General features: G+C 30.4%; 1 protein-coding gene across 1 annotated transcript in view; it reads right to left on the bottom strand.

The window, feature by feature from the left end:
- The window catches only part of Myo81F (Myosin 81F), a 124,517-nt gene that overhangs the window by 14,936 nt on the left and 90,078 nt on the right, over nucleotides 1–19,503 (bottom strand). The window contains 6 exon segments of the mRNA XM_067275827.1: nucleotides 163–365; nucleotides 1,460–1,593; nucleotides 8,454–8,731; nucleotides 15,782–15,902; nucleotides 15,985–16,069; nucleotides 17,124–17,221. Coding sequence (XP_067131928.1) covers nucleotides 163–365; nucleotides 1,460–1,593; nucleotides 8,454–8,731; nucleotides 15,782–15,902; nucleotides 15,985–16,069; nucleotides 17,124–17,221 — 919 coding nt within the window.

The following is a 19,503-nucleotide window of genomic DNA, read 5'->3' as shown; positions in this document are numbered from 1 at the left end:
CTTGATTTCTCAAAAGCACTTGTGAACAATTTCTATTATGTATTTAAACTACCATTAAATTTGAACTACAAAAGATAGCATTATTTCATTCTTTCTATTTAAAGTTGGTGCATGTTGTTATGATATATTAACACTAAATAACTGATTTTAAACCATTCTAACCTCTTTCTAACAATCCAGAATAAGCTAATATAGAAGAAAATATATGAATAGCTGCATCTTCTACATCAGACTCAGGAATAACACTTAAACTATGCTGTATTCCAATTTTGCTAAATGCCCAATGACTATGTCGAAAAGATTTGTAATTTTCTTCAGTTTCTCCATATTCTTGTCGTAGTTTATCTAATCTATTTCTATTCAGTCTGAAAGAATTATTTAAAAATTTTAAGATCATTTTTACAAATAAGAATTCACAGTACTTAAATTTATATTTATAGTTATATTAATAAAACAGATTAAATTATAGCTGCTAATGATAAAATTTTTTAATCATTTAAAAATACAATAAATATATTATAACAAACATTTAATTTTATTAACACTACAATCAAACTTAAAATTTTAAAAAATTTCATATATTCTATGATGAACAACTAAAAATATTTGAAAATTCTAATGGACTACAGAATATGATTTATTAATTTGGATTATTTACTATATCTTATAATTTATTTAGGCTACTACAATTCATTTTATAATAACCAAATTTTCAAAAGCTTATCTAAATACAGCATTCTAAATTTCAAGTACTTTTGCATACTGAATACTCATTGTCAGGAACAGCACTTTTTAAAAATATGCCTACTTAGAAAACAAAACAATCTCAAATTTGTTGCTATGGTTATAAGAAAATTAATGCACTACTCATCACAAATGACTTTTCTCTTCATTAAATCTCCATTTTTTTTGTTTTTTCCAATAACTACCATATTACTATATAAAAAAGCAATAAATAAATGATATAAAATGATAAAAAGTAGATAAAAATCAGCAGAACAGCAGACAAATTTTTTGTTTTGATGACAACTATTACATAATTGAAGTAAGAAGTCTACACACTAATAAACATTATGTAAATTTTTAGACAGTTATCTACGATGCCATTGATGCACTAATAATAAGAATTATAATAAACTTTAATCATTAGTTATATTGACATGATATATAATAAAAACAATTCAAAAACTAATATTAGAAATAAGTATAGATGTGACTAAAATTCCAAATGAAAAAAATTCTATATATTTAATGTTAGTTTTTGAACATTTCTTTTTATAGTAATTGTAAAATGCCTATTATTTTATTTTTTTTATGATACATAATGCAACTATAACTTTGAATTTTAATGATTTGTGTGAAGAAAGAGAATTTTTCAATAGTAATACTTAACAAAAAACCTAAAAAATTTAATTTTTGAATGATTATATTTCACATATTTGTTTTAAAGCATACTTACTTTCGAAGAGTACTACGAAAGAGACCAATGTTTTCTTCTTGTGGTTTCCTCATTAATCCACTGTCTACCAATATATGACGACAATTAATAACATCACGATAAAGTTTTTGACGATCTTCAAACGTCAATTTCAACTATAAACAAAAAATGTTAATTAAAAATAAATCTTTAAAGACATGCCATTATAATATCAAAGTTCATTTTAAAACATCACAAAATTTGCTAACTGTTTGCACTTATTATGTGATTCATATTAATATACATTCTTTTATGATTCAAATATCAAAAATGTTCTTTTATTAAAAATTCTGAAAAGTAATTACTGCAAACCGTAAAATCACTTAAAAATATGCTAACCTATTATGGTAAAAATGTTTAATAAAATCTAATTTTTACATAAGTTTTATGAATTTTTAAAAAATTCTTATAACAGTCTTTAACTTAAAACAAATATACATTTATTTCAAAGAAAAATTAAACACTCAGATAGAATTGTCCAGTTACTAGACAACTCAGCATACAGCTGTCTCAGACAGATATGTAAATGATTACAGTCCTGGTCCAATTGCATGCCAGATAATGCCAGAAGAATGCCTAAACATTTCAGTATCCTATAAAAGAGCTTGAAAAGGCTCATTATGTTCAGAATTTTCTGTGTACTTGCTATTTGGAGGTCTTTGAATACCAGGCATATCTGTATGATGCAGTCAAACACATTAGGCACAGCTGACAAAGTTTGATAAAGGACATATCATCAGACTGAAGGAAGCAGACTGGTCATTTCATCAAACTTTGCCATTTGGGCCATTCTGACCTCACTGTGAGTAGGTGCTTAGGTGAGTAGGTGGACAGTGGATTTGCCAGGGTACACACAAACAGTGGGCAGGCTGTAGATGCCCTAGACAGACCACCAGAAAAGATGATCATCTAGTCATGAACAGTTGCAATACTGTGATATATTTGTCCATCATCCAAACACATGTGAAAGCCTAGCTACAGAATCCTCTCTTTTTATACTACAAGTAGGTGATTAGCAGAGGAAATAAAGTGAACAACAATTATCTGAAGTTCATTTTAGAGTATTTTTTCATATTCAACTAGCAATTTGAATAAATTTAATTTTAAAACAAAATTACGTGGTTATTATAACATATTTTCTTGAATTTAATAAAGAAACATTAAATGTGATAATGATAATTTTGTGTTATATTTTAACCATGCATTCACATTTTTCTTTTACATGTATTTTATTATACAGAAAATCCTCATCAATTTGAACTCAAATGGTTCAAAATCCCATTAGTTTGTAACTGTACTTTTGTCCCAGCCAGGAATATAGAGGGCACCTTAAAGAATTCAGTTAATTAAACCTGACGATGACCGTTTAAAACAGAAGAAAACATTTGTTTCTTTTTATGACAATTATTGCTAGTGTAATGGTAATTTGCTGATTTTTATTTACATATATTAACCAGTAACATCGTGGTGATTGGAATTCAGTTAGTTCAAAATACAGTTACTTCAAAACTCAAAGTGAAAATTTTGTTCAAACTGTAATACACTACTACACTATAAGAACAACAGACAAAGAACATCTCTAATCTGATCAATATGATTTTGCTTTTACAGTAACACATTTTTGGTTGTCACTTTGCACATGGACTACACTCTTTTTTCTCTTATCTTATAAAATACAGCTGGTTTCAGGATTGCAAGATTGGGCTATGAGTAGCAGATTGAGATATTTGTAGGCTCCAAGCTATTACTTTTGGGTGACTTACTACTTTTTCAGCCACTTTAAAAATAATTTGGGCTACATTTCGAGGAATTCTGTTTTACTTTATAAAATCTATCTGACCACTTGTGAGGTTCTCACAGGACACCTACAGTTTATTTACATTATTATTATTAATTATTAATTAATGAAAATAGTGTTCTGTACACATAACTGTGTTCCATTTGCTTAATAAATTACATCAGTTACATGACATTTGGCATATTGTGCAGAAATATGTAAATCTCAGATAATTCAAAGTTGCAATTATTTTATCCCTTGAATTTTGAATTAACACAGATTTCCTGTATTAATATTTGTTATGCAATAACAGGTTTATGTAAGAAAGAATATCATAAAAGAATGCATTTTCCTTACTAGAAAAAGTCTTATTGTTTAAATACATATACAAAGATAGTAATATTCTGCATATTTCATACATGATGTATGTTTAAAAAAAACATCAAAAAAAACTTAATATATAATTATATATACATATATATTTATATATAAAAGAAACATATATAAGCATACTTATAACATTATATATATATAACATATTTTAAATTTTGTATGTATTTTTGTATATTTTTCTGTAATTTACTTTGTTAATCTCGCCCCTTTTGGAATGAGGTTAACAACACCAATAAAGAATAAAGGAGAGTTCGAGTGAGGACCTGAAAGTGAACGGACGTGTTTTTATGGTCTCCAATTTTCTTTTGTCTTGCTAACCCTACACTCGACCCCACGACTACGACTGCAAAATAATACGACAATTTATAAGAGTCGACAGGATTACCTTATCCAGCAATGAGTAAATCTAGAGACAAATCCATCCCAGAAACAGGTAGTTCTACCTCTCCTCCTAAACTAAATCTTATTCCGTTTAACCCACGTGGAAAGCTAAGTCTAACTTCGTGGATGAGACTGTTTGAGAAGCAAGCGGCGAGACAAAGGATTGACGAACAAGAGCTCCACTTTTACATACCAGAGTATTTACAGCATGAAGCTTTCGACTATTTTTGTGAAAATTTAGTAGAGGAAACGGATTGGAACAAAATTAAACAAAAATTACTCGAGTACTTTCCACAGGAAGAAGAAGATTACTTCACCGATTTTGTAAATCGACAACACCAGCGAGATGAAGATGTCTTAACTTACTATAGGGACAAAACCTCCTTGGCGGAAAAAGCTAAGTTAAACATGCAACAGACCATTACAGGTCTCAATGCCGGCATAAATGCAGGAATTAGGAAATATATGATAGCCGCACCGCCAGCCACCGCTGTCGAATGGCTTCAGAAGGCTACTAAATTAATAAAAATTCAAGAAGAAGCAGATCATCCGCCGAAGACCCAGAAAGAAAATCATCCGGCAACTAAACCGAATCGAGAAAATTACACAGGATCCCAACACTTTGCCAAAAACCAGATACTGTCATGGCCGCACACAAAGAAAACGACGCCATCTTGGATTCCACCACGGGGTCAACCCCAGTACAGAAATTTGGTACATCACATGAGCAGACCGCCATCCCCTTGCCGTTTTTGCTATCAGCAGGGATTACCAGCACAGCACTGGAGAAGAGACTGTCCCCAAAGATATTCAGCTCCTATTCACAGAGACGTCCACAAGGTATCTGAAGCAAATGAGGCAGAACCAACTTCACCATCTTGACTACTACTAACTGTTTCAATGGAGAACAAGACGATGCCTGCGCTCATCGATACAGGAAGTTCCATCAGCCTTATATCCCAAAAACTATTAGATACTTTATCCAAATACTTTCAATACCAATCGGATGTGAAGATTATCACTACAGCTGCAGGATCTACCACAAGCATGGCTAATGTATCAATCCCTCTTAAGATTGGAAACCTGACAAAAAACATTACTTTACATGTAGTATCCAGGTATTTCCCTTATTTAATTTTATCTTATCCAGACATTAGAAAATTTAGTCTTGTCATAGATTCTAGTCTTAATCAGATCTCCCAAAATCAGACTATCCTAGCATTAGATCCTAATACTTTTGAAGTACGTTCAAATCACTCTAGTTCCACAAATAGTTACTATAGTAGAGACATTAATCATTTTTGTAATAGAATAAGTAAAAATAGTAATAGCTTATATAAGATAGATCAGAAGGAGACCCCTCAGGCTCCTAACCTTGTCTTCCCACCTCCTTTGGCTCAAAATGCAGCAGGAACTTGTAGGGGTAGGAATAGTTCTACTTCCTTAAAGGAATCTCTGTTAAATATTTTTAACATTAGGGATGTTGTTAACCCTAATCTGAAGGATGATCAGAAGCAGAAGCTAAAGAGCATTGTTTTAGGATTTCGGGAAGTTTTTTCTGCTGAGAAGTTTTCAGTGCCAGCCCTAAAAATAGCTTCCCCTAGAATATTACTTAAAGACGAAAGACCCATAACTTTAAAACCTTACAGAGCATCTTACCGTGATAGGGAAGAGATTGATAGACAGGTGGAACTATTGCTAAAGTCGGGATTGATTGAACCATCGTCGTCCCCTTACGCTGCCCCAGTCACATTAGCCAAGAAAAGAGATGAGGGAAAAACTAGATTATGTATGGACTATAGGAAATTAAACGAGAGGATTAAAGTTAACAATGAACCTATTCCCAGAATAGATGAGCTACTGGATAGACTTATAGGTGCGAAAATATTTTCTACGGTAGATATTCTGTCAGCCTATTGGCAGGTTCCTCTCCATTCTGAAGACAAAGAACTAACTGCCTTTGTAACGAATTCTGGTCATTTCCAGTGGAATCGTTTACCATTTGGCCTAAAGACTTCACCCCAGATTTTTCAGCTAGTTCTAAAAAATATCCTAAATAAATATAGATTTCCTTTTCTCATCAATTATTTTGATGACTTGTTAATTTTTAGTCAGAACGTGGACGAACACCTAAAACATTTAACACAAGTATTTGAATTATGTTCAAGGGAGGGTCTCTACTTAAATCTTAAAAAATGTCAGTTTGTTAGATCTGAAATTAATTATCTTGGGTTCAACATCAAACCAGAAAGTTACTCCCCCTCATTACCAAATATAGAAACAATACAAAAGTTAAAATGTCCAACCAATATCAAACAATTACAGGGCTTTTTAGGGTCCATAAACCATTACCATCGATTTATTCCAAATTATGCAAATTTAAGAGCTCCTCTAAATAAGCTCCTAAAGAAAAATCAAAACTGGGTTTGGACGACTAAATGTCAAGAATCTTTTGAGAAATTAAAACGAGCACTTATCACCAGACCCATCTTAAACATGTATAACCCTTTGCTTCCTACACATCTTTATACAGATGCTAGCGGAGATGGTATAGGGAGTATCTTGAAACAGGAACACCCTGTTAAAGGATTACTTCCTATTGCCTATTTCTCCAGGTCCTTACGTGAATATGAAAAAAGCTACACCATTAGTGAGAGAGAATGCCTTGCAATTGTAGCATCTATTGAAAAGTTTCACTTTTATCTTCATGATATCTATTTCACCATACACACTGATCATCAGGCTTTACAGTGGCTGAAAGGTATAAAAAACCCATCTGGAAGGTTATTTAGATGGTCTTTGAAACTAAGCATGTATCAGTATGATATTAAACATCAGAAGGGAAGCCAGAATGTAGAAGCTGATTATTTATCCAGAGCCCCCGTGAGCCATTTTGTTACCACTGAGGAAGTCCTTTCCAACCAGGATACCTCATTACTCACCTCACCCAAATTCTTCCGAGATCGTGAAGATGTAATCTGTATCAGAAAGAAGGGATTTACAAAGAAAGTCATACCTCCATCGCTTCAATACAAGGTGCTATCCAGGGCACATGCACACTATGGTCACCCAGGTATAACACAGATGCTGAAACTAATTAGTCCACGTTACTATTGGCCGAATGTCATCAACGATGTTGTAGAGTTTGTTAAACATTGTGATGCTTGTCAGAAAGCAAAGACATACAACCATAAAAGGTTTGGCTTGTTAGGTGATTTACCTTCATCAAAAGCTCCATTTGACATGTTATCTATGGACACTGTCTCTGGAATGCAAAGATACGGATCTACTAAAGGCTACCTTCATGTTGCCATCGATCACTTTTCTAGGTTTGCTTGGTGTTTTCCATCCAAATCTACTTCTATAAACGCCTACATAGATTGTCTAGGCAAAATATTACAGACAGGCAGCCCGAAACGTCTACTAACAGATAGAGCACCTTCATTTACCTCCTCTAGATTCAGAAGATATTTAGAAAGGAATGGAATCAAACAACATCTAACAAGTACTCAGCGACCTCAGCACAACGGGATAGTTGAGAGACTAAACGCCACACTTGTCTCTAGACTAAGAATAAAATATTCAGAGAATCCAAAACGATCCTGGACTCAAATGTTACGTGACGTTGTGAAAGAATACAATCAAACGCCTCATACTATAACAGGATTCCCTCCAATGTTTTTAATGTACGGAGAAATCCCCGATTCACCTGACAACTTGAATTATCCCCCTCTCAGTGAAGCACGTAAGATTGCCACTGAAAGAACCGAAATAGCTCATGAAAGAAGCAGAGATAAATATAATAGTCAACACCAAACTCCAAACTTCAAAGTAGGAGACCAAATACTACTACAAACCTTTTTCCATCCCGACCAAGGAAAACTTGCTCCAAAGTATCATGGACCTTTCACCATATTAAAGATAGTATCTCCTTGTAACGTAGAAATAGACAGACCTGTCCAATCATTAAATAAATTAACTGATATTGTAAATGTAGATAAAATTATACCGTATTATAATCCAACCAACTTTAGAGTTCAAGCCGATAAATTGTATAACACCCAGCCCAACCTCCCTGAGGCTCCATGATGTCGCCTTTTCAGGAGGGGGGCATTTAACATATTTTAAATTTTGTATATATTTTTGTATATTTTTCTGTAATTTACTTTGTTAATCTCGCCCCTTTTGGAATGAGGTTAACAACACCAATAAAGAATAAAGGAGAGTTCGAGTGAGGACCTGAAAGTGAACGGACGTGTTTTTATGGTCTCCAATTTTCTTTTGTCTTGCTAACCCTACACTCGACCCCACGACTACGACTGCAAAATAATACGACATATATATATATATATATAATGTTATAAGATAAGTATGCATGTATGTATATATGTAAACTTAAATTAATTTTTATTATATTATACATACCCTTCTTCCAACTTCATAAGTAGGCCTTAACCAACCTGCATGTGTAGGAGAGTAACTCGCAATGAGATTTGCTAATTCATGTTTTTGTTTAGTTTCAAATATAAAGCACTTATGTGTATCAGGTAGAGATTTCATCAAATGAATTGTTATTAAATCGTCACTAGGATCAACCATAACTGAGTCTATATCACAATAACGATAAGCATTTAATATGGCTTTGTCTCCTGGATTAACCATTAATATTCCTTCAGCATTCACTCCTAAAACAAGTTGATGACCTAAAAGTATATAAAATTAATATTAATATTAATTAAATGTTGATATTAAAAAATAATACAATAAAAACCAAAAGTAACTAGTCATATAATCTTATTTAAATAAACATTTTTTGAGTAATTCTTTAGTGAATAATTGTCATTAAAAGTTGACATAAATGCATGTATAGAAAATGATACATATTAGTGATTGCATTGCCAGTAACCGGTTTACCGATATACCAGTAAAATAGGAAAATTATACCCCGGTAAATTTACCGGTAATTAATTTTTTTTACCGGTATTTCGGTAAAAAAACCATCTTAATTAATCTGATATTTATTTTCTAAAATTCCCACAGATATTTCCTGTGGGAAGATTTTTTTTTTCTCTCACCCCATACCATAGTGAGAAAACAGTGCAGGTTGTAATGGGTAATTCCATTTGTAATTTAAGGTTACTAAAAGCAATTTTCTAGTCTGTTTATAACTTGATTCCCTATATTATACTGCAAAACGGGTCTTGTTTTTGTTTTCAAAATAGCTGAGATGCAAAAGGAAACTTTTTACAAAGTCTTGATAGTTCATAAATACGTGCTGACTGAAAACACAACTTACATAGTAAGTAATATTCTTGTTTATTGGTTTGTGCTTTATGAAGCTTGTGGCAGTACACCATATTATATATATATATATTTTTATTTTTAATTGAGTATATAGCTCCTTTTATTTCTTCTTTGTTTCATTGTTCTATCCCTTCTAGAATGTTCCTTCTTAACTCATCTCTTGGGGCTGGTGACTAATCCATAGAACAAAAGAAAAGAAGAAGCCCCGAGGGCTAAGTTGGGAGAGAAATGATCACTTTTTGACTCAAGAGTGAAAATAGAGACTAATAGAAAATGCCACAGAGATTTTTGTAGTGAAGACAAGACAGCGATCATATTTTTGGATAAGAAACAAGGATCAGGATTGTCACCACGCCCAAACTATGTATAAGAACGGGTACCCACTTTCCTATAGATTTATCTCTTAATTCTCTTTACATCTATCACTTCCCTTCTTACTTAGTATTTAATTAGTTTTAAGGCCCTAGAATTAATTCTTTTCTTTGTGTTATTGCAGTCCCGAAGATATTGATATATAGTCTTTGTTGCGAACCTAATATAAATTGTGGATTTTTCTAAATCAAATTTTGTTGTTAGCATAATCTGTAAAAATTAATTTTTCGACTAAGGAGAGTTACAATTCAAAGAACCTCGTTCATCACATGAAATAAAGATATTTTTTTTTTGTACATGTATCTTTGTGTGCCCCCTTTTGCGATGAACATCACACATTGGATTCAGATTTCGTAAAATTCAGTTATTGGAATCTTTATTGTGAAATTAATTAAAACAGAAACAAAAGAATGCATTAATATAAATATAAAAATAGTTATAGATAAAAAGATAAATAAAAATATAAAATACCATTTTCCCTAATACAGTATGCTTTACATTTATTGTAGTAATGAGTAAAAATTCACCGTGGGATTACTTCAATCGCACAGCAGAAAGAGATGCTGGAGTGTGCGAAATGTGCTTTAAAACAATCAAAGCAGTCGGAGGAAGTACTAGCGGGCTGCATAATCACCTCATACGACGTCATGATATAAACTTACTGAAAAGAAAATCTGAGGAGACAGCCGAAAAAAGTACACAAAATGAATATAATAAAAAAATAACTACGTTTTTCAAGAAAGAAAATGACGAGTCTTTGCCTATAGTATTATCTTGTATGGCTTCAGTTGACGGACTGCCATTCTCCAAATTTTGTTTATCGAAAGACCTAAGACGACTTTTCTCTGCAAGCGGATATGTGAATCTTCCTAAATCTCCTCATTCGATTAAAAAAATGATCACTGAATTTGGAAAAAAAAATTCAGGATAAGATTATTAAGATATATCAGAACGAAAAGTTCGAGGAGAATCTTTCAGTATATCTTGTGATGAATGGACATCACTTAACAACCGTCGATATATGAATGTCAATCTCCATGCAAGTAACAAATTTTGGAATCTTGGTTTGATTTACACACGTGGATCTATGTGTGCTGAAAAATGCATTGAAATTTTAAATGTCAGATTAAAAGAATTCAATGTCGATTATAACAACCTAATTTCAATTATCACGGACGGAGCTGCAGTGATGAAAAAAGTGTCAAGATTAATCAATGTAAACAGCCAAGTGTGCTTTGCTCACGGCTTACACTTAGCAGTAGCAAAAGTTCTATACAAAAAAGGCCATGTTAAAGAAAACAGTACTGAACCCATACATTCGAAACTGGATGAGGAAGATTCCGAAACCTCAGACAATGAATCTGATGATGGAGGGTTTGAAGTAATACAGGAAAGCCTTGATGACACTATGTTTCACAGGAATGTTTTTCAAAATGAAACTTTAAATCTTTTAATTAAGAAAATATGAAATGTAGTTAAAACGTTTTGAAAATCACCACTCAAAAATGACATTCTTCAGAAGCATATTAAAGTTGAATTAGAAAAAGAATTATCTCTACATTAGACTCAAAAACACATTGGAGCAGTATGTTGACCATGCTGGAATGTTTTTCAGAGGTCCGAAATTCTGTCAGAAAAAGTCTAATTGATATTAGTTCAGATATAACCTTTTCTGAAGATGAACTTAAATTGCTGTCTAATACAATACGCTCATTACAACCTATAAAAGTAGCAGTCGAATCATTGTGTTGCGAAAACACAAATTTGTACGTTGCAGATCTAACGTTAGAATTTCTGATAGAAGAACTATCAAAGCAGGATTTCTTTCTGTGTAACGAACTAAAGAAAGAAATTATTTTTCATGTGAAAGAGACGAACCATTTACTCTGATATTTTAATGTATCTACATAACCCAGAAAAATTAACAAACATAAGTCACACGAAATATTCAATGATGTTAACAAAAATACAATTTTAAATGGAATTGTAGAGATAATTAAGCACTTATCAGAAAATGAAAACGAATCAAGACCTGTCGATGTCGCTGAAATTAGTTCAGACTCAGATGCTGGTGAGAGGTGTTCATTGCTTACCACACCATCAACTTCTCACGTCGACACGAGAACAAAATCTACAATAAAGAACTCAAATTTAACAATGAAAGAGAAATTGGATTTATTCATTAAACATCAAACAAGCGTAGACACTGATAACAGTAATATTAGTAAATTTAAAAGTGTGAGAGATATAGTTAAGAAAGAAATGAATTATTTCGTAGAGCAAAAAATACAAGGAACGCATCTTAAAAAGGTTTTCAATGCTTTAATGACAGTACGTCCAACTAGTATTGATTCCGAGAGAGATTTCTCTAATGCAGCTGCCATTTGTACGAAAATCAGATCTAGATTAGATGACGAGAGCCTAAATGTATTATGTTTTTTAAGAGCCTACTTTCAAAATAAAGAAAAACATGATTAATAATTAACATTATTTCAATGTCTGTTATGTCATAATAATTACTATTATAAGAATATTGTTTGTATAAACCAACAGTTCCCAACCTTTTTTTGACCAGGGATCACTTTGATGTCATTGTTGTTAGCAGGGACCACAAGGTTTAAGAAAAATAAACTTTAATCAAAACTTTTAACATAAGTAATCATTAAATGCAAAAGTAACATGCTTTAACAGTACTATTATAATAGAAAACATAACATTTTTAGTAAAAATTAAATTAAGTTTGTATCAATGTGGGAATGATAATTTAAAATGAATAAAAGTTTTAAATCTTTCGCGAACCATATTTTAGCTCTTGCGGACCACTGGTTGGGAACCGCTGGTCTAAACTGATAGAAAACTTAAAAATAAATGGTTGTTCAATAATTCTGTCAGTAATTCAGTTTCGTTTTAAATCATTTCTTAATACAATTTTACCGGTAAATTACCGATAAACCGGTAATTCCAAATATAATTACCGAATTACCGGTAACATAATATCCGGTAAATTTGCAATCACTAATACATATGAATAGTACAGTACATATTTCAGTGTGTTATTTCAAGCTATTAAATGCAAGTGGTATCAGTAGTATCTTAATAACTAAATCATAAATCAGAACTAATTTTTTTAAAATCAATTTGTTATACTCCTACAGAATTTAATACAGCTATAAAATATTAAACATATGTATTTGATTAGTTTTTTTTCTTATTAAGCAAATTACAACTAAATTTAGTAAATAAAAATAAAACTTACAAGAGATGCTTTGCAATGCAATAAAAAATTGCATAGTCTATTGTGAGAGGCTAGCAGGGGGTATAGAAAACAATTATGTTTCGTATACCACTTAATCGGCAGCTGATCTTTCGGTCAGCCCTCAGTTTGTCAACAAGGATGGCTTCCTAAGACTTTTAAGAAAATAATAACTACCTCTTAACTTTATACCAGTGTGTACTTTCTCTTCATCCACGTTCGAAAAACATTTGTACACACCTATTTTTTGGAGTTACAAGTTTGGATGAAGAGAAAGTACACACCGGTATAAGGTTAAGAGGTAGTTATTATTATTTTCCGGCATTGAGATGGAGTTTTTTAAGGGAATAGGATTTCGTAAGATCTCCTGTAAGTTGCTTTTTCCTGATACCAGCTAGGGTAATTAAAATACGCGCCCTAACTTGCGTTTACTTCTAATTATAGATATCTGTGACGTCCGAGTGACAATGTCCATCTTATATTATACAAGGGTTAAATTGACAAGTGGAGCTTTATGTGACTGGTAAATCTTCTGAGCTCAATTAATGAGACCATGTTAAAACAATAACAAAAATTTAATAAAACTAAACAAAATGAATGAATACAAGTAAATATAAATGGTATACAGATTAATGGAATTACAAACAATATATTGGAGACTTCTCTCAAAAAGATTAAACTATCTAAACTTAATCTTAATTAACCAATGTGCAAGAAATTAAATATCTGTACTAGAGAGAGTTACATCAATCTAACATTTCATAGCATGAAACTGTTCTTGTCTTTGCTTCCTTTTGGAGATTGTATGGAGTAGCTGGAGTAAGTAAAGCTACTCCATACAATCTCCAAGTTCTGTCTGCAGCACTTTGAAGCCAGTTCTATCTTCAAAGTGCTGCACAATTACATGTGGCTACCTATGTATGGAGATCTACCAAAGAGCCTTCCTATGGCCATCTTCATAGAGATCTGCCAGGGTGCCTTCATCACATGATAGTTTCTTCGAAGGACTATCTTACATGCCAAAACCTTCCTGGTAAGGAACTACCCCGATGGCGGGAAAAAGTCCCCTTTTATAAAAGCAGACAGCTCTGGAAGACGGCCAAGTAACATGAGCAAAGGCCGCATCTGAATCATCTCGAAAGTCAGCCGTTTTAAAGGAAGTTCAACTTCCCCTCTCCCGTAAAAATGAAAGAATTTTACATCCTCTGTGTAAATTATCAAAGTTATAAAATATTATATTTCTATTCGAAATTAAAACGTTCTTTTCACAAATATTTTCTTTTAAATAATTAACCTCTCTAAACCGTGGATCTCACACTATCCTAAATTTGGCAAGTGATCATATGATGTCAACTGCTAAATTGCCAGCTTTATAACTTAAAAAATTATGCAAATTTTATCAAATAAATTCATTTGTCATAATGTGTTGTTAACAATGTTATCAAATGAACGAAAATTTTACAATTTTAACAGTTTGCATTGTCACACATAACACAGCACTTCCATCTAAAATTAATTGGAACTTGGCACATGTTGGTTTTCTTGTGCAATGATGGAGAAATAGCAAAGAATAGATGCAAAATATAAGTAATAGTATTTTTGAAAGAATAAATTTATTTTGAATTGCTATTCTGTCAATTTGCACTTATTCAATATTGATATGTGATTTCAAAGTGTTCAAATTATATCTTAATTGAAAATTGAAAATTGAAAAATTACTTGAATTTATATGGAACACTTTTAAAAATATATTGAAAAAAAATGTAAAATGATTCATAGCTACAAGTAAAGTCACACACATGGCAGCATTAGTGACAAATGTGAGTGTGGAAGCCCACAACTATTCCTACAATGGACATTGTACATACGGCATCTCTCAGACTCCAGCATTTTTCTCTCAAAAACCATTTGTGCAATGAAAAAGTGTAAACTGCTTGTCATTTGGGTTGAAAAGTCAGAAAAGTAAAACTTTTTTCAATTTTTTACAAAATTTTTTCACTGTGCAAAAATATGCACTGTAACATCTCAACACCAAACAACTCATGTTGCATTTTAGAATAGAGGAAATATTACGTGTGAATTGAGTCCCATTAATAGAAAAGTACCCAAAAGATTGTTATTCTCTAATTGATCCAATATGCTGTATCCAGCACTCTAAACATAACAAATCTTAATCTATCTTCTTTAACTTATCATTCCTTAAATTTATCTTAAGTGAAATTCTGTGAAATAAATCTCTATCATATATAACAGATGACCGTTTAGTTGCAGAATGTTTCAATGATGTCAATGGAAAAAATCAGTACTTTGAATAACTAACTGTGAAAATAATTTCTGTAAAATGCCACTCAATTGAATAATAAACTGGAGATTATCTTAGTTCATTATTCTGATGAATTTGAATCCATCTTTGAAATATGCAAGATTAATCTTTTTTTTACACAATATTGCATTATTTTACATAAAAAATGGATTGTCATAAGAAATAAAACAAAGTTATTCTCAAATAACTATTTGGTTACTTTTTTTAATTCTACTACATATGAATGCATGCATACAAATATACATCAACGAAACCCAATAATATAAGCAAATACACAACAACTGCCATAAATGATTGGGTTAAATTTTGGCTAACTGATTATAGAAATAAAATTTGTTACTAGAGATGGTGTCTAATGCCTAGCTCTAGTAACAAATTTATTTCTATAATCAGTTAGCCAAAATTTAACCCGATCATTTATGGCAGTTGTGGGTGTATGGAATGCATGCATACATATACTAGAATTCAAAAATTATATTTTCTGATATCTTTGAAACTTACCATAAGAAAGATAACCTTTATAAATAACAGAAAAAAGAGTGGTCCCATAGAGTGGATACTGCATAACAACTGAAAGATACCATACTTTGGCTACAACTTCTGATTTCCCACTGCCATAAAACTAAAATTTAAAAAATGATTATAAGTTAAAAATTATTTAATTTCATGAATAAATGCAATTTATTAAAAATTTTTATACGAACCTTATGAGCTTCAGATATTTCTTTTGGCCAATCTTTTCTTGCTAACTGAATTCTTTCACATAAATAATTATTTACATCTGAGTATCTATTATAAATAAAAAAATACATTTATAAGGTAAATTTTAATCAAAAAATCTGTGAATCTTTTCATTAAAATTCTATATGCTTTCAATGTTTTAAAGGCCTTTTTGAAACATCTTGCATATTGAGGAAAACTAATTTTACTAATATGATAAAAAATTTATGACAAAAGAGCAGCATCTAATTTAGATATATTCATATCTAATAATTCATATCCAAATACTTGTGAAGATTGTAAAGAAACTAATTCTATAATTCATCATCTACTAAATTACAAAATTTCTGATTAAAAAATTATCATTTATAAATATATAAAGTATACATGTTAAAGCCATATTTTAACAATCAGATTAAATTAACTGAAAAAAATATTCATATATTTTTAAGCCCATATATTAATATTCTGATTTATGAAAGAAAGAAAGAATGTAATGAACACATCTTTTAATTGTATTACTTTTGTATTTAAATTTATTTCATCTGTAGGTATAATCATAAATTGTATCTTCAAATTCAAGTTATGACATTTTGAAATTACAGTAGAGCATCGTTTATCCAAATCAATTGGGGACTGGGATTGTTTGGATAACCAATTATGTACAAAAAATATATTAACCTATCCGATGTTGAAATTTTTTTCTGTTGCGTATCGCTTCATGTTGAATTTTTCTCCGTTGCGTGTCACTTCGTGTTGAATTTTCGTCGATTTAACACGTAACGAAAATTTTTATAATAATAATCGAGGCTATTGTATCGTTAAAAATTATTTCTTTATTTTGTACAAACAAAATAAATATATTGAAAAATATAAAAACAAAAAAATTATACTTTAGAAGTTAATCTAGTATCAAAAACGTTCAATTCAGCATGACACAGTCCAACTGGAAAGGTTTCAGTTGACCGGTTTTCAGATAAACAATGCTCTACTGTATTACTATTTATTATGAGTTCATTTAAATCATTTAAGAATATCAACAATTAAATATTAAAACTTTCTGCTTAATTATTTTAATTTAACATTATTACATCCATATACATCAAAATTTTGTTAAAATTACCTATCTAATCTTCCTTCTTGTGGTTCTCCTAATAAAACTTGTGCTTGTAAACCAGCTAATTGTAAAGCAATACGTTCATTCACTGGAAATTCATCAGCCTAAATAAAACAATTATAAATTACACTTTTTATAAATATAATAAAAATTATTCTATCAAATTAGCAATCATAAAAAATAAAAATATGATGGCACATGATGACAATGTATAGTAAAAGAATACAAAGATTTAAAAAAATAATAATGTAATAACAGTTAGTTACAACAGTACTACAATAAATTACTATGAAAATATTTATATTAACTTAATTATAAATTATAAAATAATATTAATTTCTAAAAAGTTTTGATTAACTGTTACATGAATATTAAAAATCTTAAAAGTTTATTCAAAAAATTAAGATTTAACTTAATTGAATGGACATGGTGAGAGTGAAGATATTTTAGTCTTTCTACGAATTTTTACTAAGATTTAACCTTTGAAAAAACATTGGAATAGAATTATCATCTTAAAATCACACGCTTCAATCTTTTATCAAAGCGACAAAAACAAATGAATGAATAGGAAGAAAATATCAAACAAAATATTGGAATGAATGTCATATGAACAAAGAAAAAGAGACATTGAGAGACATGGCAGGGTGCAGTGAAAAAACATTAAGAAGAAACTTAATAGATAGGAGTGGAAAGATAAAAAAATAAGATTCAAGCGTTGTTTTTTCCTAAGACATCAAAGATAATTATTGAAATGGAAAAAGCCTCAAGCAGAAGAAAAATGTAAAGTAATTAAAATCTTTATAGTAAAACCTCAATAAATAAGAATTCTAAAACATATATTAAGAAATAAACAAAAAAAAGTCACATTTTTTAGTATTACTAACAATTTTATCTAATTATTTGGGAAATACATTTTGCATTACAATTGAAAATTGAATCATCATCTTTCTGATATTTATTAATTTTTGAATATGTTACATTATGAGATGAGATGATTTGGGACTAATTTACATCAGATAAAAATTTTAAAATAAAAGTTATTACTCCATTTCATTCTTTACTATAATTCTATTACTTAAATATCTATAAAATTATTACAAAAGTTGCTTTTGGCCCTTGGTATAATTAAATTAATTAAAATATCTACAAACGTGAGGTAGATAATACAGTAGTAAGGGCTTATCACACCTGTGATAATAGGCACAAACACTCAGGAATCAAAGTAAAAACATTTAATAACAACAAAAAAGGGGTGTATAGTGAAATTGACTACATAAGTATGGAAACAAAAACCCAAAATGCATTTCAGACTATTTTCTAATAGAAAATAATACCTCATCAGTTGGTATTAACTAAATTATCTGGTATATTAAGCGGAGATGGAACGAAGGTTGGCCATTAAAGACGCAATAGCTACCCTACCAGCATTAAAAATGATATACAAAAACATGACATTAAAATAACAGAAGGTATGTTAATCAAGTCCATTATCAAATTTAAAAAATACAAAATTAAGAAGCTAAAGAAAAACCTTAAAAAAAAATATCCTAAATACTAATAGTTTTACCCCTACTTCTCTCTTTAACCAAAACAGCTATTTCACCAAGAAGTATAATAAGCTAGTTTAACATTGGGGTATCCCATTGATGGATCTAATAAATAATTAAAAAAACAAATTGGTTATTAATCTGTCTGATGTACAAATCCCTGATAGAATTAAAGATTTATTAGCTAAAGGTTTGGATTATAATATCCAAACATATTTACCTAAGAGCAAACTAGCCATTGAGTTAGAATATATTCTTAACAGTTTAGACACTAACAACCATATTGAAATTAAAAATAATGTCAAACATATTGTTAAAAATCACAATTTTAGTAAAAACCATAAAAAATCCTTATGGATACATAATAATAATGTTAATGTTTTAAAAAAAATTATTAATTAAGAATAATAATTTGGTTATCTTATGAGCTGAAAAATCTAGGCAGAGTATTGTCATGAATTACCAAGGCTATGTTAAAGTAGCCCAGGATTTTTTAGATGAGAATATGTATGAGGAATTGCATCATGATCCCACACTTAAAGTCAGAAAAAAATTAATTGTTAGTTTAAAAACACTATTAACTATCAAGGTTATTGATAAAGATGATATTAAGTTTATCACTAATTATGGTCATCATACTCCCAAGTTTAACGTAAGGATCAAAACCGATAAAACACCTATTGCTTATAGACCTCTTGTTGACATTAAATTTTATTGCTTATATAATTTAAATTATTTGTCAAATCCAAACTAAAATCCCTTGTAATTTCGAAACACAGTATCAAAAGCACTGATGAATTTCTAAATAATCTAAAGGAAGTCAAAATGGAAAATAGGTT

The sequence above is a fragment of the Centruroides vittatus genome, unplaced genomic scaffold, assembly GCF_030686945.1.
Source record: "Centruroides vittatus isolate TY-2023 unplaced genomic scaffold, ASM3068694v2 contig_1158, whole genome shotgun sequence".
In the NCBI taxonomy this organism is placed as follows: Eukaryota; Metazoa; Arthropoda; class Arachnida; order Scorpiones; family Buthidae; genus Centruroides; species Centruroides vittatus.
The sequence above is the reverse complement of the archived record's forward strand: the minus strand, read 5'-3'. Positions and strand labels throughout refer to the sequence as shown.